General features: G+C 59.8%; 1 protein-coding gene across 2 annotated transcripts; it reads right to left on the bottom strand.

Moving 5' to 3' along the window:
- Positions 1-132: 132 nt before the first annotated feature.
- Positions 133-23761, bottom strand: ADORA1 (adenosine A1 receptor). Of its 2 annotated transcripts, none has more exons than XM_019750843.3 (3): positions 23317-23761; positions 22184-22558; positions 133-1924 (listed from the first exon to the last, which is right to left on the bottom strand). In XM_019750843.3, the coding sequence occupies exons 2-3, from the start codon at positions 22522-22524 to the stop codon at positions 1285-1287; spliced, it is 981 nt and encodes a 326-aa protein (XP_019606402.2). In that variant the 5' UTR covers positions 22525-22558; positions 23317-23761; the 3' UTR covers positions 133-1284. The 2 variants fall into 2 exon arrangements, with proteins under 2 accessions (XP_019606402.2, XP_019606401.2); XM_019750842.3 differs by lacking the exon at positions 23317-23761 and adding an exon at positions 22861-23028.
- Between the last annotated feature and the right edge of the window lie 168 nt (positions 23762-23929).

The raw sequence follows: 23929 nt of genomic DNA, 5'->3' as shown, positions 1-23929 counted from the left end.
AGCCTCAGTGCTCCGAAGGCGTCCTCATGCCCCTGCCCCACTTCTCGCCCATCCCCACCACTGCTTCCTCTGGGCTCAGGCTGTCTGTCGTCCTCTGGACGTGGAGGTGGGTAGGCAGTGGTGTGCTCGCCATGCGGGTTCACAGTCGTTTATTAGCCAGGTGGCCTTCCCTGGGAGCCGGGGACAGTGCACCTCTGAGAGAGGGAAGGGCCTGGAAACAAGGCCTGGAGGAGCTACCCACACTCAGAGCCACGGCCCTCACCTTTCTGCCCAAAGGGCTCCGGGCTCGACAGGGGGCGACCCTTCCCCAGGTGCCCCAAAGCCCCTGGAAACCAGCTTGCATGCCAGGGGTACTGAGGGCAACTGCCAGTAAGACCTTCCTGCCCACAGTCTCAGGGGGACGGCCTCTGTCCTGCTCCAGCCTGTCACCCCTCATCCCAGGAGTGCCCACAGCCAGCCCACATTCTCTGTCCACTTCCTCCTGGGCAGGTAGAATGCTCCCAAGAGCTGGCATATCTCCATCAGGCCCAGAAGCGGAAGAGATGAGTGTCACCTAGGAGAGTCCAAGCTCATCTGCAGATGCTGCTGGCGCTGGTAGCGCTTGTGGCCCAGATGACCGGTGGTTACACTCCAGGCTCCTCTTCGGGATGCTCAGTGCTGCCACCTGATGGCTGCGTGAGGCCACACCTCCACATTTGCTCTGGGGGCAAAGGCTGGTGCAGAATAAAGCTCTTTCTGCCTCCCCCAAGTCTAACTAATCCTGGGCTCCTCAGGACAAGGAGAGCAGGCACCCTGGCAGCCAGCAAGGCTGGGGACATGGGTTTCTGGCAGGTGGGGAGTGAGGCTCCTTCACTGCTGCCCTCAATGGCTCTGGCCACCTTCTCCGACAGAACAGGAGAGAGAAAAAGGCCAAGATGCCTGGTCTCTCTCCTTCACTCCATCCTCTCCTGTCGTTAAGCTTGGTCCCTGGGCTGTACCAGCAACACCTAAGACAAACAGCTCCCTCAGTGCCCACAGGCCCTTCTCAGTCCCAGAGTCCCAGGCCCCACCCAGACTGAAGCCGGGCTGCCCTTGGGATGGTCAGGCAGGTGGGGAGGCTCGAGCCACTTTCCTCCTCCCCTCAGGTCACCTGGTCCCTTCCCCATGGGCTGCCCCCAAACCTCGTCCAGGATCCAGGGGTGCAGGGCACCGCCAGGGAAGGCTCACGGAGCCCGGGGGGACAGCGGGGTGGTGCGGCTGGGCTGGGGTGCTCTGGGTGTGGCAGGCGGGAGCAGAACGCCACGTCTAGTCAGCGGGCCTGTCTTCTGGGGCATCCTCGCCAGTGGGGGGAGCCGGCTGGCAGCGGAAGTGGTCGTTCCAAATCTTAAGGAAGGTGACACGGAACTTCTGGATGCGGAAGGCGTAGACGATGGGGTTCATGGCCGAGTTGCCGTGCGTGAGGAAGATGGCGATGTAGATGAGGACGCTGGGCTTGTGGCAGGTCGGGCAGAAGAGGGTGATGCAGTTGAGCACGTGCAGGGGCAGCCAGCTGAGCGCGAAGAGCACGAGGACGAGGGCCAGAGACTTGGCGATCCTTAGCTCCTTCCCGTAGTACTTCTGCGGGTCGCCCGCGGAGGCCGACACCTTCTTGGCGAGCTGCTTGCGGATGAGGTGGAAGACCTCCAGGTAGATGAGCACCATGAGCAGCAGGGGGGGCAGCACCCACACAAAGAAGTTGAAGTACACCATGTACTCCATGCTGATGACCTTCTCGAACTCACACTTGATCACGGGCTCGCCCACGCTGCCGTTGGCCGCCCACGCCCGGCGCACCTCACTCAGGTTGTTCCAGCCAAACATGGGTGTCAGGCCCACCAGGAAGGCCAGGGTCCAGCAGCCCGCGATGGCCACCGCAGCCCTGCGCGGCGTCACCACCGCCTTGTACCTGGGGAGAGGAGGGCAGAGGTGAGGCCCAGCCCCGCGCCGGCCGGCGCTGGGGCGGTGCTGTCTTGGGCTGAGCGGATCTGAGATTTAGGCCAGAGCTGGCCACTTGTACAGGGTGGGGTCCTGGTGAGTGACAAACTTCATGACAGAAAGCAAAGGACGCTGTTTAGGAGTTTTAATAAAATCAGCAAAGTGGAAATCGCTCACGTGTGCTTGGCATATGCCCGCTGGCAGTGTCGTCACTGCTTCACGACGGCCCTCGTGGGGCAGGAAAGCACGGGCAGATGAAGGGACAGAGGTTCACAGCAGTGCCACGATCTGCCCAAGGCCACATAGAAGCTGGCAGTGCTGTCCTGAGCCTCCTAACACGTGTCCACACTGACCAAACGGACACCCCCCGCCCCGGGCCTGCGGGCACAACTGTCAGAAAAGCCCACCCCCCCTGCAGGCCCCGTGCCAGGCCAGGCCACTGCCCTCTCCCCCTCCAGCCACTGCACAGGGCTTCTCTCCTGCGGGGTTGTGATCAGGGCTGAGCACAGCCAGGCTGACTGGGAATTAGACTCAGGAGAGGAGAGGGCACTGGGCACTTACTACACGGAAGGATCGACGACGTGGGTACGGACACTCCCTGCCTGCAGCACAGTTCTGAGTGCTCTGGTAGGAACCAGACAGGCCCCCGCCACTATGCAGCTCGCATTTTGCGGAAAGAAGCAAGTAACACAAAGGTAAGGAAGTAAGCCAACAAGACAACCACAACTCGCGACATGTCCTTTGAAGGAAACACATGGGACAATGTCAAGGGACAAGGCACCGAGCTTTCATGTCATGACACACACAGAGGATGAAAACATGTGACATAAAGGCTGACGGGGCTGCCCACCCCCCACTGAGGGCTGAGGGTTTCAGTGTCCCCACTTCCCTCTAAACCAACGCAGCCAGCAGCCAGGGTGTCCTCTGCCCACACACCAGCCTTGGAGCCATTGCCAAAGACTGGCCGCCCGGCTCTGTGCCCAGGAGCTGGCTCAGCGCAGCACTTGCCCAGTTGTTATTTTCCAAGGCAGCTCCCGAGATGCATGGAGGGACCTCCTGGGTGTGACAACAGCTACTGGCCCCACTGGTGAGAAGGGCGAGGCCTCCCTCCAGCTGTTCTTTCATCCCACAGCTTTCTCCCTCACAGGGATACTTCCGGCCTCTCTCGTCCTGGACGCCCATCCATCCCATCAAGCCCACTGCACCGTGAAACTTTTATAGGAACGGAAGGAACGTGGTTCGGGGGTGGGAGGAGAAGTCAGATGCTTCCCTGCCCCGTCTAGAAGGTGAGCACCTCCATGGGAACCTCATTTCCAACCTCCTTACGTGTCCAGTGGGGACGCCGAGGACCCAAGAGGACTCCAGCACCATCGGTGCCGTGCCCCCCCCACTCTGTGATCAGAGCGTCCTTGTATCCCCAAAGCACCAAGGGCCTGCAAAGCTGCCCAGAGGTTCTCTCCGCTCTAGTCCTTGCTCTCCGGCTGTGGCGGAAGCCCGTCCCCTCCTTGTGGGTCCCCAGCAGGGTGGCCTCCTGGGCACATGCTGGAGTCAGAGGCCCTAATTCGGACCCTAGGTCTACAACCAACTAGGTCAGGTCTCCCTCTGTAAAATTAGACAGTGGGACCCAGTTCCGAGTGTAAGGACCAGAAGACATGAGTGTGGAAGGCTCTGTAAACACCCCAATATTCCTGTGCCTGGGATCCCACACATCCAAGCCCCTGGAAACATTCGCACCTGGAAAACCTCTGGTGTCTCAGCCAAGGGCTGTGCGAACATCTGGCTCAGGGCTTGCTGCTCATGGCCTCAAAGTGACACAAGGTCTGGCTGGGAGTCACTGGGCAAGACCAAAAGAGCACAGATCGTTTTGTCAAGAGAAGAAAGCTGAGGGACATAGGTCTCCAGGACCAGCCTCAGCAGGACTGTGGGTGCAGCTACAGAGGGAAGGGTGGGGGCCACACCGCCCATCAGTCATTGCTTACAAAGCCCCGTCACATTCATGTCTCGGGGAACCCCCATAACCCTCCTGTGAGGGGAGTGCAGCACAGACGGAATCCCTCTTCCACAGGTTATACATTTAAGGCGCAGGTATCCTGCCACCAGGACCCCATCCTTGAGGCAACAGGCTCACTGTGGGTCACCTGGATGCAGGAACGTTTCCTTCCTGTGAACTTTCAAATGGCGACCTCTTACCTGTTCAAAGAGGATACCACCCAGAGATGTGGGGTGACAAGGTGACGTCTGGGTCTACTGTCCAGCCTGGGGGGACCTGGGGGGTTCTAGCCCAGGACCCACAAGTGGGCATTGGTGACCCACCGAGAGAGGTGGATACTGACAATGTCCCAGGTGGGACAGAAGGGGGAGGGAACTTCTAGCTAGAGAGGTGCCCCCCCAGCCCTTCCCGACTGCCTGGAGGCCCGGGGTCACACCTTCCCTGGGGCTACGCCAGGGCCGGGTCCCAGGGGACCCTGCAGCTCAGGGTATCAGTTCTCATCTGTTTTTCTTGCTATTTTCTCCACGGTGGGAAATGGATGCTCCCGGGACCTTGGCTGAGGTGGGGCAGGCTCTCCCAGGAAGGGCCAGGAGAAACTCACCTCTCCAGACATGTGGGAGAGAGAAGCTGAGGCACATGGATGGGGGTGGTGAATGTGCCTCCAGCACTCAGGGTTGCCCTCCCAAAGCCGGTGCAAGGCCTCCCCCCCTTCGGCGTCCCCCCCTCCCGCTGAGCTGGGACTCAGCCAGTGAGGGGCTGCCTCAGGAATGTGCAGTGACCACCAGGTAACAGAAGACCCACCCTCCGCGGGGCCCTTGTACTTCCTGCTCCTCTCCCCCGCCTGGGAAGGCTCTCCTGTCCTTCAGAGGTCACCTCCGCAGAGAAGAGCCCTGACCAGCCCACGAAAGTCCCCGCTTCCTGTGCTCTCTGCCTGTCCCTGACAGAGCCCATCACTTCCTGACTCTCTCCGGAGGCACACACACCTGTTCCTCCCCAGGAGCGTCAGCTCGTGAGGGCAGAGCATTTCCTTGGCAGGCTCACCGGCGAGTGCCTCTCAGGGAACCCAAGACAAAGATTAGAGGTAGGTGCTCAATCAGAGAAGGTCATAGGCTTAGCGCTGCAAGCCTTTACGACACCCTGGGGGAGAGCAGTCGCCCGCGCAGGCCCCAGGGCTGGGAGCTGTGGGGAACTTGCTGCCAAGTTCCACAACTACTAGTCCCTGCTGACATAAGGCTGCTTGGATGAGGGACTCTTCTGGAAGGCCAGCTTCCAGCATGTCCACGGCAGCCCGAGCCCCATGCCGCCCCTGCAACGTGAGACAGCGGCCCCAGGCCAGACCCTGCCTCCCTGGAGTCTTCCAGCTGCATCCCAGAGAAGCCATGTCTCCATCTCGAGCTAAACCCGAGCAGCAGCCACGAGCACGCCCGAGATCCCCACTGACCCTTTGCCTCGTGAATAGGCCCCTTTCACAGTGAGATCAGCGCCAGTGGGAGGCCAGACCACGCAGAGGGCTGGCTGCTCCCTGCCTACCCGGGAGGGCTCTTCCCGGACACCACTGGGATGGACATTTCAGCTGAATCTGAGAACACAAACAGTAAGCCTCCTTAGAACATCAGGTGACGAGCAGACCATGGGACCTGGACAGGAAAGAGCCTTTGACAGAGAAAGAGGGGAGGGGCATGGAGACCCAAAAGCACTCTCCTGACAGAGGGGGGCTGCATCACCCTGCCCTGCTGCTCTGTGTCATGGGGCACTGAGCCCTGCAGGTGGCATTTCCCAAGCACCTGGGTCAGCTGGGTCCAAGGGAGGCACCGGAGTGCCAGCAGGAGGGCAGAGAAGCCAGGATATCTCCTCCCCCTCTGGGCAGATGGGTGTCACACAGCAGTTAGTCTCCTCCTTGGCTCCACCTCCCAGCAGACAGGCCCAGGTTCCAGCTTCAGCCAGCCTGCCCTTCCCCCCGCCACCTCCCCTTCTGTGTCCTGCAGCCTGGCCTGGGGGCTGTTTCCCATTGTTGCTAGTCTCTGGGCTCCCTCACCACCCCCATCTAGCCTCTCGGATGCTTCAGCACCTGAGTGACCAATTCCTGCCATCAAAGGCCTTCAGTTGTAGACTCCTGAATGATTTCGGTGTTCCTGGTTAGAGCCCATATTCAGGAAGGACACTGGAGCAGAAAGAATGGAGCACAGTGCTCACAACGTCCCTGCTAGAGGGAAGAGAGAAAATACGTGACCTCAGAAGACAGAGCGAGCCCTCACGGCGGGCTTGGAAAACCAAACATGGTTGTTTGATGCCAGGATGATGCAGCGTCCTCAGCTGCTGGGACCAGGCCTGCTGTCCCTGTTTACCTGTCACCTGCTCCTGCCCAGGCACGGGCTGAGGGCTGGGTGGGGGGCCAGAAGGGGTCAGCGCCCTGGGCAGCCCTGCCTCCATCTCCTCCCTCTCCTTGGCTCTGGTCCCCTCCTTCCTGCCTTCTTATCAAGGATCTCAGCCACTTATAACTGGAAACTCGGATCTGAAGACCAGGGAAGTGGGGCTCTCAGACTATTGAACTACTTCCTGCAGAGAAATGCTTTCTCCCAAAGGAGAGACGGAAACCAGATACGATCAACTGCAGGCTCCAGGAGCCAAATATTTGCTGCCCAGAGAGGTCTGGATGGGGGAGGGCAGAGCAGGATGTCTGGGGGCTACTAATCCTGCTGTGACTCTTGCTGCTTCAGGCCCTGAGGCATCACCCACCATCTGCAAATCTCAGTGTCACTCTTCCCCAAAAAGGGGACCATCTGCAGCTGCAGGGCCAGCCTGCAGAGCTGCAGGGGAGGGACAGCTACTTGGAGCTCCTTGAAAGAAAAGAGCTAAATACGTTGATGAGGTTATTAGTGTCATGGGCCTTGGAGATGACGCCTGGTCACTTGCTGAGGACAAATAACTGCACAGGGAAAGACGATGAAGTCTCTGTGTCCCCTCCCTGCCCAGCTTCAGACTCAGGTCCCTTCCTGCATCTAACTGGGCGCGAGCAGGAGAAACACCCCTAGGGCTGCATCTGAGCCTATGGGGAGGCACAGCCCTGAGCAAAGGGAGGCCAAATCCCAGGTCCAGAGGCGCATGCTCACGGGCCTCCTCCCTGCTGTGCCCCCCACTCTTCCAAAGAGGGGTTTTGATTTGTTCCATTTGCTCGAGGTTCTGAGCCTGAGGAGTCTGCAGGGGCTGGGGTGTCAGGAGGGGGGTTCTCAGATGTGGAGGAGGCACGTTTTCAAAGTATACTTGCCTACAAACCCTACCCTGCATCCTAAGCCCACACAGATGACAGGAGGTCCAGGCACTGAGCTTTGAACTGACGCCACCCCTGGGCGTCCAGCGCTCTGACTCCCAAGGTGCAGCCCGCCTCCCGGGGGCCTGTGGTCCAAAAGGAGGAGGAAGTCTGACCTGAACAGCAAACTCAGGAAACTCTGCCCAGGTCTCAGCATGCCTGGCCGTCTCCCGCTCTGAGACTGCACTCCCATCTCTAGGGTAAGGACAAAGTGACCACGTGGCCCCACCTGCTGTGGGAGACATTCTGACGCATCAGGTGAGATGGAAAAAACCACCCTGTCTGCAAACGGGTTTAATGACCTGTGAGTGGCTGGCCCAGTGAGGCCTTCCTGGGGCGTCTGCAGTGTTGAAAGGGGTAAAATTCCTTTCCCAGTGAAGTGGAAAGACCTGCTATCGTGGGGAAAGGGAGCTGACTGGACCATTCCCATCAGCCTCTCTGGCCTTTGCGGACCGTGGTCACCTACACAAGGTGGCAGAGAATCCTACAGCCTGGTGGCCGTGTCGGGAGGGGAGCTGCAAATGTTCCCGTCGTCATCCCCTTGTGCCTGGATGGAGCTGCCCCGCGAGTAAAGCAGCAATGGCAGGACCCGAAAGAGGGCATCTGCCTTGGAACACCTCTTTGTGGAGGCGTCAGGAGAACCGGGGGCTGTCCAGGCTCTGCAGAGAGGGTGGGAGGGCGTGAGCTGGCTCTGGTGAGACCCGTCCCCGGGGGCCATGTGGGACCGAATGAGATGCCCCCTCTCCTGCAATGTGTCCGTCCGTCATCCGACACAGAGACCAGCCGGGCACCAAGGTCGGAGGCGCCCAGGGGCACAGTCAGCTCCCAGAAGGGCGTCCCCGCTCTGAGGACGTCCCGCTCCAGCCGTGTGCCCCACGGAGGGCAGGGGCAGCATGGAATGGGGACAGACATGAGATTTCAGTGAGTGGAGCAGTGTGAAGTCAGACCTGAGTTCAAGGCCACCAGTGAACAGCTCGTGGCCTTCAGCAAGTGACAAGGCCTTGTTTACACAACGGGATGACACTTGGTTGGCTAGTGACTGATTTCTCCAGTCCCTCACTAGGTGAAGCCCCACGGAAGGGTATCCCTGATTCTTCTGGGAAACAGTCAGCAGCCTGAAGAGATACAAAGTAGCCACAGGGACAGAGATACACAGTTACTTGTTCACTTGGGAAGGCCGGTCACATGGCCTGAGTGCCAGCTCTGCCACCTCACAGCCAAGGTGCAGAGTCACTCTGTGTTCCCTGATCTGACTGTATCTAGATCTGGGGTGGGAACTTACACCACCACCCCCAGCAGCAGCCCTGGGCCCCTCCCTGAGCACAGGAAAGCCCCGGGGTAAGTGGCCAGTGTAGACACTACAGACCCCCACACCCTGTGAGCACCTCCTGGCCTGTCTGGAACCACAGGCGACTCAGCGCCTGCCTGGAGGGTTGCTTCCATCAGAGAACTGTGACCCTGCGTGGACAGCCCGCAGCCACCAGGAGTGGGAGTCACAGGGGTGCTTGCCCCAAGGGGACGACTGCTCACAGGGGCCTGGGTTCCTCTCCATCTCCTCCACCTGGGCCCTCAGGGCTCCCTACAGTTCAGGGTATCCAGCCTCCTGTGCAGGACAAGGCGTGATGAGCGGCAGGACGCAGAGGAGGACAGAGAGGACAGGAGACTCCCCCCTTGCAAATCTTTCCAAAGGAAGAGAATACATCAGAAAGTCCTCCCGAGGGTCTAACGCCAGCTGCTTCTGCGGCATCCCAACCCCAGGGCTCTACTCTGAGGACCCAGGAGGAGCCCGTTCGCAGTGTCCCAGGGCCTGGCCCTGTCCACCCTCACATGCTGGCCAGTAGCGTTTGGAGCCCAAATAACAGCAGGAAGAAGCCACATCTCTCGGAATCTCCCGGTGCTTTCTTTGCCGTGCATCCCTCTGCACCCTACTCACAGAGCCCCAGGGCCCCGCAGCCCGTGGGGCATTGACGTGAAATTGCAGGCCCGGCCCAAGGCAGGCCAGCTATGCACAGATGAGCCTGGCTGCACCCCAGCCCGCCTTAGCCCCCCTGCATTTGCCCTGGAGGCGGGCTGCGGGCAGGAGGGGCCCTGAGGCAGTGGGAGGTGGGGAGGCACCAGGCCTGCCCAGGCCAGTGCAGGCAGGGTGGCAGGGTCCAGGTCACGGGGGGGGGGGGGGGGGGGGCTGCTGCTGCTCTCCTCCCCCCTTGTGGGACAATCAGTAAAACTGCTTTCCTCCCTGAGCACAACTGCAGTCTGCTTCCATGTTGAGTCCTGGCAGCTGCCACAGTCCCTGGCACACAGTGGGCACCCAACGCTATCTGGGGAAGGAAAGCAGACTCATACAATGCACCCTCGAGCGGAAAATGCAGAAAAAGAGGGGGCTGGGGAAGAAACAGAGAACAAATCCAAAGAACGGGAAACAGTTACAGACATGGGAGAGATTAATTCAGCGACATCGACAGCCACTTTGAATGAGAGTCAGGTGAGGAAGGCGGAGGCTTCCTGCCCCTCTCCTCCCCGTCCCTCCTGCGGGCAGAAGAGTCTGTGCCCCCCACATGCAGATAAGGAACCTTCTGTAGAATCCGCAGGATTTCCACTCCCAGGTCTTGCCCCAGACACCCAGCCCAACACACGAGGCCACTTCATTAGGGGGTGCTGGCAGGAATCCAGCCACACGCTCTCCTGGGGTGAGGCCAGCTATTATCACTGTGGCCCGGTGGGGGCGGTGAGCTGGCCTCACCCTAAACGGAGCAGCTCAGAGGCCTGGCAGGGCCTGATCAATAAAGTCATTTTCAGGCACTTCTCCCACTTCAGAAAAGCCTTCTCAATCACGCACATCTGCCACAGCCCTGCATGGGGGGGTCTCAATTAGGAAGGGGGAGCTTATTAAATCAAAGCCGGTTTTTTCCATCTTCCACTCACGAAAACTTCAAGGCGCAGTGCTCAGAGCTGGAAAAGAAAGTGCAGACAGCTGGCAGTAATGGTCCTTGGGGACTCAGCCAGGCAGAACCCAGGCAGGGCACGCACCCCAGCCAGGGCGGGGCGGGGGGGCACCAAAGAGGCTTCCCTCCCCACTCGGGGGCCCCTTCAAGTCCCGTGAAGGCCTGGCCACCCCGCTCTCCCTCCCTTGACCTCCGGAGCTGGTGCCCACTGTCTCCCACAGAGTGACACCGCTTGGCCGGGAACAAACCCTGGCAGGTGTCACAGGGTCACAGGGCCTGGCTGTGACTCCCACTCAAGCTGCTGTCAGCAACACGTGCAGCATCTGTGAAATCCGCCACATGTGCCGCCAGTGTGTCCAGTTACCCCTGGCACCCAGCTTCCCAGTAGGAAGGCAGCGCCTGTGTGGAGGAGGGCACCGGGTGACTAACACAAGGTCACACAGCTGGTGGCCAGAGTGGGCGCTGCACCTCAGGTCAGCAGCCCCCAAAGCCTCGTGTTTCGGGCCCTGAGTTCCCATGAGGCCGTGAGGAATCTGAGGAGAGCACAGCCTCACACCCGTGTCCTGGGTGCCCCATGGCACACAGCATGTGGCGTGGAAGCAGCTCCGCTCACCCTCATTGGGGAGGAGCCCAGGAAAGGAAAGGCATTATCTGGGACTGTGCAGGACACAGGACACAAGTCCCTGCCAGGGCCACGGCAAACCCGGTATGACCTGCTTGTCCTCGTGGATGGCCACGCCCAGCACACATGGACAAGAGGGGGCCAGGATCAGGAGGAGGGGCAAGAGGCTCCCCCCTCAGCAGCGTGGAGCGCTTCCTACTGGTGGCACACGTAGCCTTGCGCAGTGACAAGAGGAGATGCTGTTGTCACTGGGAAAACTGAGCCCCAGGAAGGTCAGTGAATGCCCAGGGCCACAGCTGGTAAGTGTGGGCTGAGACGGAGCCCATGGTCCTCGGGCTGGGCCAGAGCTGCTGGCAGCATATGCTCTGCCTGTGGTGCCAGCAGGGGCCTCGTGGAGCCCGTCTGCACTCACTTCCATGGGCCTCGCAGGATTATTTCCGCTGCCAGGCGGTCCACGGCACCTCGTGACTTAGCTTCCTGGCACCGTGCAATCAACCACAAGCAGGCACTGGGACCAGAGAGGACGCAGGCCAGGCCAGGCTGAGCTGTGCCCACCTCAGCTGGGACTGTCCCACCCGCTCAGCTCAGCCTGAGCTGACTTCCCTCCTTGTGTGTCTCAGCCGGGAAGCTCCCGAGGACGGCAGCCCAGGGAGCAGCTGTATCACAAACAGGTGCACGGAGGCATCCGGCAGGCAGGTGCTCCAATCCCATTTTTGCTACCTGTGAGCTGGGTAACAATTTTCAAGTTCCTTTACTTCCCTTTATTTATAGAATGCTGTTGATACGGGCCTTGCTGGACTCAATACAATTGAATGTGCTGCCGACAAAGGCATGAACCTGCTCCCAACCCTGACAATGTCAACATGCACGTGGCCCCCACACACACACCAGATTGCATGTCGCCTTCCCCCAGGCCCTCTCAGGCCAGGCAGACCCCGGGCTCACACACGGAGGGACTGGAAGCAGCAGGGGAGGTGCCCCAGGCACTGCGCCCAGAACAGTGAAGGGCGCACCCTTACCTGAGCACAGGGCTGCAGGTGGCTCTCAGCCCGGCCACCGTCACTTCCCCATGGGCAGGCTGGCCGGTTGTCATGTGAAGGAAGCCTCAAGCCACACTGGTGGGTGAGCGTTTGCTGTCCACAACAACCACAACACACACACACAGACAGACACGCACACGGCGTCCATCCGTCCTCTTCCCCCACCAACAGCAGGAAAGGGGAAGGAGCCCATATGCTAGAGAGACCGTGTTCTCACGTAGGAGCCGCCATAGTCCCACGAGGTAGAGGCTCCATTTCCATTTTGCAGAAGTAGAAACTGACGCTCCGAAAGGTTGGCCAAGCTCACAGCACAAGGAGAAGCAGAGCTGCGGGAAGGCAGGTGGCCAGGCACTTGGGACCCTGTCCTTCCAGCAACCTCAGCACTCACACAGCTCCCAGGTCCCCACAGCCACCAGAAGGAGTCGGCCTGGGGCCGCGAGTCCCCTTGGCTGTGAGCACGCAGGTCAGAAGGGTGAGATGGCTGTCCAGGCGGACACAGTGGCAGACCAGGCCCTGAGCTGCGGCCTCCTGCTTCCCAGCCCTGAGTCTCCCTCTGTGCTGGGCTGATGAGGGGGGTCTCTCCTCCCAGCCGCCCCTAAATTGGGAGGGGGTTCCCCTCCTTGACTCTCCTTGCAGGTGTTCCCTTGAACATTTTTCCCTCCAGCCTTGACTGCAGACTGAGTTCAGACCCAGGCCACCTTCTGACAGAACAAGTAAGGCCCGGAGAATGTGCCCTCCTTGCTGACACTCCTATGCAAACCCACGAGGCCCTAGAGCGGCCCTGTCACGACAAGTCTGAACCAGCACCGGCAGCCGTTCCATCACTGCTGCTCTGTCTCTGCCACGTCCGCGTGCGACACACCTGGTGTTGGATGGAGCCTCCGTTCTGCTGGCTGCCCACTGCCCACACCACAGCCACAGCCCCAGCAGGTGGGAGGCAGACAGGGGATACGGCAGCTCCAGGCGTGGGGCAGCGTCCGCCCCCTACCTGTCCTCTCCCCCAGCAGCGGCTCCTGTCTTTTGGGTCTATGCTCTACTCAAATGCGCGGCCTGCAGACAACAGCTCCCTGTCACCTCAACAACAGGCAGCCCTTCGGCATCGCTCTGAACTGGGAGCCGAGACCAGAGGGGAGTCTGGGGGCCCCATAACCTGAACAAAGACACCTCCCCTCCGGTTCCAAGAGCGCCACCTAGCAGACACAGCTTTACACTAGGGGCTGGAGTAATGCCCATTTTATAGATGTGGAAACTGAGATCCAAACAGGTAGATGATGTCACCAAGATGCCCCAGCAGTCTGCGTTGGAGTCGAGACTCAAATACAGGCCTTTCCACTCATCTATTCAATTATTCATTCGACAATTCTGGTTACACTTAGCAGCTACGTGGCTGTTTGCAAGCTGTGCGACCTCCAAGCCTCAGCTTTCTCAGGAAATGTGAACAATGGGCACGTGTTATACTATTGATAGAAAACCATTAGTGCCTCTTCATAACCTGTGCAAGAATTTAAGTCTGAGACTCCATATGAAGATAAGAGCACAGGCTTGGCAAACACAAGGGGCTCCTGTCACCTGCTACAATCACCATTCATTCAGGGAGTTACTGGTCAGTCACTGGGAACCAAACGTGGGCAGGAGGCACAATGGCCACTGTGGAGATCCATGGAGATGAACAGGCTTGGACCCCACAGGCCAGTGAGGCAGTTACCTCAGTGCAATTGCACAAGGGCTGTGCTAAAGGGGCACATGGGGTCGTCCCTATGTGAAGGCAGAACAAGGAAGGCTTCCTGGAGGAGGGGTCATCTGAGCTGAGTATTATGGAAGGAGTAGGAGTTAAACAGACAAGAGAAGGGAGCTGCTTTCAGGGGGTGTGTGTGCGCGCGTGTGTGTGTGCGCGCGCGTGTGTGTGCATGTGTGTATGTGTGTGTGCGTGTGTGCGTGTGTGCGTGTGCATAAGACGTGGTCTTAGGCATCAAAGGCCCTTTTGTCCTCCTCGACTCCAAGGTCTGGACAGGCTCAGAAGAGCTGGCTGGAAGGCAGAGAAGTGAGCTTTGAGCACGGGGAGCAGGAGGCACACAGCTGAGCGTCACAGGTTGGGGCAGTGACCTGGGCCCTGGGTCTGGGTGTGTGCCAAGCCCGCTCGGGCCTCCTGCCGTGCAGCAGCTGGTGAGTTATCAGTGCTGCCCACCAGACTGTGGGTCTGTGCCCTTGAGAACAGGACTTGTGTCATCACAAAACACTTGTTGACTTGCACATGTGAACTGTGTTCCTGCGTCAAGGAAGATGAATGGTGAGGCGTGGGCGACAAACAGGAAAGAGGTGAGCTTGGTTGGGCCTCTTGTCTGGGCCTTGGAGAAGGATGGAGGGTGGGAGGGGGCAGGGTGAGAACACAGGGTTGGATGGAAGGTCTGGAAGGCCAGGATAGATTTTTTTGACTTGTAAAAAAAAGCTACAACCCCTTCCACACACGTGCATGTGTGAACACATACCCACCACTAAGAGCCTGAAGCCACCCTGGCCTCCTGTCACAATTAAAGGTGCCCCTTGGGACTGTCAGCCTCTGGGGCTCTGAGTGGTGTCTGTATTTCTCCCAGCCCTTGCTGAGCCATTGTCATCAGTGGCCCTGGGAGCCCATAACGTGGGGGCAGGGTGTCATGTTTACTGCGCAGAAGACAGTCCTGTGGCAGGCGTGGCAGCCGGGCACAGCGAGTTCCCAAACACATTAAGTGCTTCCCTCCCCAGAGGCGACTTGTGGGGCTGCCGGCCCCCAGGGGAGCCCTCACTGCAGCTCCCTGAGATGCAGGTTCCCAGGAGCTGCACAGGGTGAGGCCCTCAGAGGATTGGGAGGGCTCGTGAGGGGCTACTCACTCCCCTCAGAGGAACAAGAGCTGGGTGTCCGGAGACCAGCATGTGCCCCCCCCAAACTTGCCATGTAAGCTTGGCTGAGCCCCTGTATCCCTCCGTGCCCCAGCTTCCCCCTCTGATCTGGGAATGCTCTAGTGAAATGAGCCTTCGTGCTCTGTGGGACAGGATGAAATAGCCGGCTGACCTCCCGGCCTTCTGCCCAGTCTCCCCACCCCTGTAAGGGTTCGTCCTCCCTTTGAGCTTCTCCCCTTCCTGCCCCCACAGACTTACTCAGCCACATACTAAGTGCCAGCCAGGGGGTGTCAGGCACTGGAGCACACGAGCAGACAGGGACACCGCCACACCTGCCCTCACAGCGCCTGCAGCCTATGCTGATGGGACGGATGGACCTGACCCCAAAGGGACGACAGGGGCCACAAAACATCACGTGAAATGGAGAACAAGCTTTGGAAAATCTGACAATAACGGCACTGCAAAACCTTCCCTGCTGCACGAGGCAAAGGGACGCGTTTCGGCGTGGGGAGCTGATGGCCCCCTGAGCAGGCTGGGCCACAGACGGCCTGCCAGCCAGGAGGCCCCATCCGGGCTGGGCTGGGGCTCGTGCTGGATGACTGCCGGCTGTTTGTTGAGTGACTATCCTATCCTGTCGGCCACATTACCTGACCCTGGGCCTCTCGGTGCCCTAGAGCAGCTGGGAGGAGCCTGCTGTGGAGGGACCACCCGCAGTGCCAGGTCACCAGTGGGGGTTCGCGGGGGTGGGGGGTGGAAATGAGGCTGTGAAGGCACGCAGTGTCCAGGGACAGGACCTGCCCCAGGGAGACTGAGGGCACGCAGAGACGTGGGCGGCTTAGCTACCCCAGGTGCCTCATCCTGAATGGAGCGTGGCAGGAAAGAAGACTCCAGCTCTGCTGTATCCTTCTGGAAGCTTCAGGGAGCCCAAAGCCACGCGTCCTTAATGCTGTGTCCCCGCTGAGGAAGCCAATAGTCTCCTGGAAATGGGCTGGAGACACAAGGTGGAGCAGCGGGAGGGGCCTGGGAAGCCGGTGGGGGCAAGACGGGCCCACCTCCACCTCCAAGACCTCAGGGACCACACGGAGGGGCAGAGGGCAGAGGGATGGGAGCTGGCAGCCGTGAAAGAGGGGCCGTCGCTGGGCCGCCGTCACATCCGCTTTGCCCGAGTGCCTGCTGGCTTCTGCGCCTCCCAGTTCTCTCCATCTCCGCCCCCAGCTCCCTGCCGGCGCCACCCCGCCCAGGCCACCCATCTCAGTCTCCAACCTCCACTAGACAAGCACGGTGACCTCCTCATGTTCATGTGCTGAGAACACGGATTGATTTCTTTTCCAGGTGTGAAACCACCCCTGCACACATGGAATAAACCCTGTTTGGTTGTGATATATTACCCCTTTGATACATCACTGGATTTCATCACTAATATTTTATTAAAGACTTTTGACTTTTTAAATACGTAATTTGGATTACGTCATTCCTGCTTCAAGCACTCAGAGGCTTCACACTACACTCAGATTAACATCCAAATTCTTGACCGTGAACCACAGCCCACATGGCCCTGCCTTAGTCCTCGGCCCTGTGGGTGTCTGGACACTGGCATGGAGTTTGGAGAAGCCAAAGGGAGCTGCCAGGGAGCTGCCAGCATGGCCTCCTTTGTGGAACTCTTTCCAAGCTGTGACTGGAGCTCTCTGCTTGCTACCCTGTGCACTGGCTCGCCCCCGACTAGTCCCTACGTTCCATAAAGGCAGGGACGGGCACCGTGCCTGGCATGAGCGTGAAGGAATGAACGCTCCCTCCTCAGTGCCCGTGCAGCAGAGCACACAGCCTGCTGCCAAGTCTCGCTGCAAATTCCTCACCCTGAGTGTCACGTGGGCCCTTGCTGCCACTCCAGTTGTACAAAACTTCCCACTTCACAGAGAACTACGTCACATGCGCTGCTCTCGCCACCACCTCCTCCCGCGAGCGCCCTCTTAGCGGGTGACCCTGCTTCCCGCATCACTGGGAAAACGCAGCTGTGCCTCCTGCCCGGTGGATGAGGCCACGCCCCTCCAGGGCCAACCCTGTGTGTCCCTAGGTCCCAACCCTGCACGAGGACATCTCTCCACAACGCCTGTCCCTGGGCCCATCATGAGCTCTGCAGTGTCCACGGCCGTGTCGGTCAGTGCACAAACCTCCGTCCTGTTAGAAAACAGCACAAAACACGACGCCTTGACCCCATCTCCTGACAGTCAGCACCCCGTTGCTTCGCTCTCTTTGCAACAAGTTCCTCCCATGCCGTCCTCCTCTCTCTGCGCCTCCCCACGCAAGATCCTGCTCCCACCTCGGCGGCCGTCGCCCTCGCCAAGCCCCGTGCTCACTCCCAGGCCTGTTCTCCTGTGGCCCAAAGGCCAGCCTCTCGCTTCTCCGTCCGTGGTGCACCCTCCACACCCAGCGTCAGGACACCACACCCAAGGCCCCGTGTGGAGGCCGTGTGGTCGGTTCTCCTTCAGCCTCGGTGCTGGTGCCTCGGTTGTCCCAAAGCTCCCAATGCCTCGTCCCCGGTGTCCCGAGTTCTTCATCTCGGGGTCTCGTCAGCCCGGACCCGAGCTCCACCTGGAACCTCCCACTGCCCGCTCAGAACCCCACGGAGGCACCTGGCAGACACTCCACACTCATCGTGTCCAAATCTGAACCCCTTTGATTGCGCCCCAAACCGCAGCACACGCTGCCCTTCCTTCCTCCTGCCAGTAGCCGAGGCCTGACAGTTTGCTCATGAAGCAGGGCCCGCTTGGGACCCCTGCAGTAGAGGCTGTGTCCCAGCCTCAACTTTCCTTGACCTAAGGCTTCATAATACATTATCCTCCTGCAGCTTGAGCTCGAAACGTCCCATCCCAGTTCCCTGTTTTAGAAAATTACCCTGAAACTCATGATTGATACCCTCTCCTAACTGATCACAATCTCTATGGCCCAGCATTCCTTCCACGTTACTGTCATCACTGCTCCTGGTTAGTGACCACACTCGAGAACAACATCGCCAGAGGGAAGGCTCTGCACAGACCCCCAGAACCATCAGGTGGCCTCTGGAGGAACGCCCGGATTTCCCCTTAAATGTCCCAGGCTGGACGGAGAATGTGAAGGCAGGTTTTGGAGGTGTTAACCAGCCGCCTTCTCAGACCACCGGTGCTCTGATCATAAACGCTTATTCTGTGACCCAGCTCCTGTGTTGGTCTATTGGCCGAGCGGCGCAGGCAGCACGAGCCCCGGACTCGGTCGGCTTCCGGTCCCACTCCTACTTCACTCTTCTCACTCTCACATCCCCACATCCCATCCATAAGCACACCCTTTGGCTCTTTCTTCAAAATACATCCAGAATTTAAACAAATCATTGTTTAAACTGAATACAGTGGAACACAGTGGAACTCTAACAGCTGTGAGGAAAAGAACAGACAGAACCTATCTCACTCGACAACAGGCATGAACCTCAGACGCACGCCTAAGCTTCAGAAACCACACACGGAAGAGTACCTACTACTTGATGCCCTTTACGGAAGGATGTCAGCATAAGCGGCCACCCTTCGAGGGGAGCCTTCTGGGTTGCAGAAATGTTCTGAATATTGTCTGGGGGGTGGTCACGTAGTTCTGTCCCTATGTGAAAGGTACTGAGCCAGCCGCCTGAGCTAAGGACGCTCGCTGCAGGGGTGACTCAGCGGCCCACGGAGCCCCATGTCCTCGTTCCTTTCTGCTCTGTGCCCACCCTGCCAAACAGGCAGCATGAGGCACCGTGCTGAGCCCGCTACCCGGGGGCTGCTCTCCTGTCCAAGAAGCGGAGACCAGGCAACGACGGCGGGACTCAGGGCCCAGACAGTCCTGCGCGCCCAGCACCAGAGCGCACGGGCAGAGGGATGCCAGACGCGCCTCTGGGGATTTGCAGTCGCAGAGAAACGGGGCGGAGGAGCACTCGACTCAGAGTAAAGGGACTTGGGAAACACTCAATGCAGAAGGAAGCACAGCTGTGTGCTGCCATGGGCTACCATGAGCGGCCGGCGGCCAGCGTGAGTAGCCGGCAGCCAGTGTGAGTGGCTGGCAGCCGGCGAGAGCTGCCGTGAGCTGCCGTGAGCTGCCGTGAGCTGCCGTGAGCTGCCGTGAGCTGCCGTGAGCTGCCGTGAGCTGCCGTGAGCTGCCGTGAGCTGCCGTGAGCAGCGAGCCAACCGACGACCCGCGACCGACTGCCTTAGCCGGGGGGAGCACAAGGCTCATAACACCAGCCTGGGCCAGGGAGCTGCGTCCTACACATCCAGACTGAGAAACAACGGCTTGAACTGGAGTTGGGGGCGGGGGAGGCGGAAGAAGGGGGGAAATAAATCCTTACCAAATAATTGTTACTGACATGGGGAAGTGTTTATAAAATAACATTAAGTGAATAAAATGAAATATAGATGTATAGACACTCTCAACCATATAAAAACTGAGAGGTGATAAATGATAAGATAGATAGATGATAGACGTGTGGGATAATTTTCTGGACACCAAATGTTAATACTAGTTACCTGTAGGTGGTAGAATTACTGGTGATTTTTATCACCTTTATTCTTTACCATATTTCTCAAATTTTTAACACTACATGTGGATGACTTTACACTCAGAAATAGAGATGAAGTGCCAGGCCACAGCCTGAGGGGCTCCACACCATGACCCTGGGCAGAGGCTGCTCCAGAAGGCACCTTGGCCATTCTCGGATTTCAAGCAGCTCACACCTGGTTGTGTCCTGGAAGCCACTGCAATGCCAGCTGAGGGAAGCGTTCACTCTTGGACTAATCCCGAGAGCTCTCAACTGAAGTCCAGTCACCCTGCCCAGCCCAGTCTTTGGTGTCACCCACCTGAGGCTGCCCCTACTTCAAACCAAGGAATTCCCATTTGGGTCAGGAGGCAACATCCACCCATGACACTCCCCCGGGGAAAACACACTAACTGCTGACTTCTCTGTTCCGTGCCTTGAGGGAGGTGACAGCTAACAGCCCCTCCTGCCCTGGCCTTTTGGGTCAGAGGCTGGGGAAAGAGCCCTGGGCCTGTCTCGCCTCCCCTTTTCTCACACTCCAGGCCCATGACTAATCTACGCTCACACAGAGGGGCTGGAGGCAGATGTCAGCACTACAGAGCCATTGGTCTGGGACCCTGAGGCCACAGACGGTGGCCTGCTGGGGGACAAGCACAGGAGACACCTTCAGTTGTCAAGCAAAGCCCCGGCCAGTCAGGGTGGGGAGGGATGAATTGATGCCTAACAGCAAACACACCCTAATCGACCAGATTCCCCTCCTGATCCGCACGCCTGCCCCCCACCCCCGTCAACAGCCCAGCTGGGCAGGCCACCAGCTGTGGACAGAGGCCAGGCTGCCAGGGGCTCAGCTGCCACTAGAGCAGAGGTGAGGAGAGAAGCGAGGCGTAAGTGTGGCCAAGAAATATGCAGAGGAAAATCACCCCACCCATCGCCTGAGGGGACTCCTCCACGAATCCTATAGCTTCTTGGGGCCGACTCAAGATGCACATGGCCCACTGGCTAAAGGCATCTGGTCAACAAGCTGGATCCAAACCCCCTCTCTGCTCCTGACAAGGTGTTTGTCTGGGCAAGTTACAGAAGCTCACTGAGCCTCAGCCCTCAGTTTACCTACAGAAGCGTCTACAGAATGGGGAGAATGATAGCCTCTACTCACGAGAGGCCATGGGCAACCAATGAGACGGCGCATGTGAAAAGCAGCATTGTGCCCAGCTCGTATCACTGGGAGCTGAAAGCACAGTACAACCTTCCCAGGGCCTCCACAAAGCACTGGCAAGAGGGAAGCAAGAAAGGGCCACAGATGCCGCTGAGAGAAACAGCAGAGACCTTGGATCCAGCCCTCCATTTAGCAGACAAGGGTGGAAATGGCTCAGAGGTAGAACACCTTATCCGAGGTTGCACAGCCCATTAGTAACAGAGCCAGGTCCAGCAGCTGCCTCCTGGGGATGGGCCTGCGATTCCTGCCAGCACTGCCACCACCACTGTCACAGGGCATGCAGGGCGCACTCCACAGCCCATAACCTCTGTCATGTCAGGACCAGGCCTTTGGCTCACGCCGGCACCCACTCCGCAGACAGAATTTCTTGAGCAGCCTTTCTACGTCCGCACATCTGTGAGTTTCCTAATGTGGCAACATGTACGTGGTCGGGCTCAGCTCCCGCCACTAATGGACTGCCTTCCCTGCCTCGTCTCTCCCCTGAACAACAGTCTGTACCCCACATCCCCGGGGAAACCAGGACTCTGTGAGGGAGGAAGACAGAGCAGAGACACGGTGAGGTGGGGGGTAGGAGGTCAGGAAGGCAGGCAGTGGGATCCTGGGGAGACCCTCTGGCTCTTACTTTTCCCCTCACAGCTCCCGCTCCACCTTCCTTACAGGGTCATGGAAAAAATGGTGCATCGAAAAAAAGCTTCCAAAAGTTGCACAAATGTAATGCAAATGGGAGAAATGTGGGTGTCTAGGCCTGCCTGGGCAAGTTGCCAAGCGAGACCAGAGGTACTGCATCCCAGATATGGAAGCTACTCCGGGGTGGCAGGTGCCAGAGATGGCCAGAACGCCCGGGCGACAACACTGAAAGGGGGCACGATGCCTTGCAAGATCTTCCCAGCGGGGCCGGCCCTGGCCCTGAGCCCAGGCACTGGCTCCTGGTGGCCCAGGCACTGCCTGGTGACGAGCTTGTTGCCTGGAAGTCCTGGCCAAGAAGCCCCAGTGCGGACTGCACACCCCTGCGAGGGCTGCCCCCGTCAGGCGACCCACCGTGGTGCTATCTGACGCTGCATTGGTCCCCCAGCTGTGACTGGCAAAGACACCTGATGGTTTTGCAACAGAAGGGGAAGTTAAGAGAAGGTGCCGCGTTTCTCCCTCCTCCTGCGTACAACAGAGATCCCAGAAGTGGGAGCTGTGCAGAGGCAATGAGCTGCTTAGGTTCCACAGGACAGCTCTGGGGAGTGGGGTGGGGGGAGCCGCTGCCACAGAGACGGGACAATGAGAGGAACGAGATGCAGGAAAGCTGCCCAGTCTGGTCAGAGAGCAGCACCCCGCCCCTGGCGGGCCACCCTCAGCATAGCATCACGGGCCCTAGCAATCTGCTGCCCCCCCTTCCCTGGGACTGGTGGGCCTCAGCTCACCCCCACCCAGCACCCGTGACCTTCTTGGTGGCCCCTGCAATACCCCCGACCCCCGCCCCAGGCAGGCTGCTGACTGTCACCGCAGCACTTCAGCTCTGGGGTCCTGGGCACTGCCAGGCCCCCTCCCTGATCCAAGCACAGCTCCCCCTAGCTCTGCAGAGCAGAGGGCAGGAGGGCAGAACAAGGGCTGGGCCACAACGGCCGGCCGAGAGGGTGTCTGGTGCACCTAGGGCTTATCCTACCTGCTGTCCTCTCTAGATGGCCCTCAAGCCACAGCATGGGCTCAGCGGCTCTGCACTCACCGGAGTGGGGTCTTGACGCGGAGGTAGCGGTCCACTGCGATGGCCAGCAAGGCCAGGATGGAGCTCTGGGTGAGGATGAGGACGGGGCAGGCGACCATGAGGCAGGTGTGGAAGTAGGTCTGAGGCCCCACGTTGATGAGGATGGCAAGTGGGATGACCAGGGCGCCCACTGCCACATCAGCCACGGCCAGCGACACGATGAAGCAGAAGGTGGCGTCCCGCAGCGCCTGGTTCACCTTCACCGCCCAGATCACCAGCACGTTCCCGGGCACCGAGACCAGCGCGATGAGCAGCTCGATGCTAATGTAGGCGGCCTGGAAGGCCGAGATGGACGGCGGCATGTCGGCGCGGGCGGGCGCGTCAGCCGGCGGGCACCTGTGGGCACAGAAGCCTGGGTGGGGGGTGCTGCCCGGCAGCCCTGGGACTCCCGCGGCCCCCGGAGGCGCGCCCCACTTGGCACGCCCGTGACCTGCTCAGGCTGGCGAGGAAATTTGGCCCCTTCTCTGCCTAATCTTTGTCCCCTCCCCTTGTCGTCCACAGAGGCCCCAATCAGCAACTTAAAATAGCAGTGCTCACTCCTCCACTGGCTTTTTTTATCAGGTGTGAGGCTGCTCCCAGCACACACGCACACCCCACAGGGTCCCCCATGCCCTCAGAACAGGGTGCGCCGAGCTCACCATCCTGCTCAAAGTTAGGGGCACCTGGTGCCGCCCAGAGCTCGCAGCGCGCGAGGCAGGTCTGGGCTCCCGGCAGCGCGCGGCAGCTCAGTCCTCCGCTGTGGCCGCAGCGCGGCACCCCGGCCTCGCAAGCAATCACATGGTGCGGCAGAGGCTCGGCCCCCGACGCTGTTAAAGAGGTAGCGCCCCTGCTCCGCACCTGGGACGGGGCTGGCAGACGTGGGTCCGCGGGACTGAACCCCGCACAGGCTGCGGCGCGAGCTCCCCTTCCCAGCGTGTGCCCACCCACCTGAGACGCTGGGCACCTGCTTCCCCGCAGTGCCCTGGCCCCGTTCCAGCTCTGCCAGGGACCTTCGCCCATCCCACCCCTACAGGGAGGCATTCTCGTCGCCTTTTTCAACCTTCTGCGGCAGCCCCATCGGGGAACCCCGGGGGCGGACGGAAACACAGACCTACCCAAGGTCACCAGAACTGGCAGGGCTCCCAGCCACCTGAGCGTTCCGACCAAGCGCCCGCCCAGCCCTTCAGCAGCCGCCAGTTCGACGATGGCGGGAGAACCCGGCGCCGGGCTGCCAGGTCCGGGGGATGCAGCTGGCGGGCCTCGCCTCGGACGCCCCAGGCGCGGGAGCTGAGTGACAACGGGCCCCGCACACCGGAGGGGCGGGGGCGGGGGCGGCCCCGCGGGCCCCGCCCCCCTCGCCCTCAGCCTCCTCCCCCACCCTCCGCTAAACAAAGGAAGTGATTCTGGGTGAGAAACGCTGGGAAACGTGAGCTTTTCGTAGGGTTCGCTGTGTGATTCCAGCCTCGGGAGTGTGCAGAGGTGCAGCCTCCCTGCGTCCACTCCCGCCTTCTCAGGCGACGCCTCCGCCGGTCACGCGCAGCATCGCTGCCCCCGGGGCTCCAAATCGCCCTCCTCTTTGACTCCCCCCACCCCATCCCTCACCCCCTCACCCCTGCTGTCCCAGGAAAGCAGCCCGGCGCGTTCTCATGGGCAGCATCCCTTCACAGGCTCTGCGTCACGGCGCGTGCAGGCTCTCCTGAGTCACTATTTCCTTTCTCCTGTATCCTT

The sequence above is a fragment of the Rhinolophus sinicus genome, chromosome 6 (assembly GCF_057876585.1).
Source record: "Rhinolophus sinicus isolate RSI-liver-muscle chromosome 6, RSI-T2T, whole genome shotgun sequence".
Lineage (NCBI taxonomy): Eukaryota > Metazoa > Chordata > Mammalia > Chiroptera > Rhinolophidae > Rhinolophus > Rhinolophus sinicus.
Note: the sequence above shows the minus strand (reverse complement) of the source record. Positions and strands in the feature narration are given on the sequence as shown.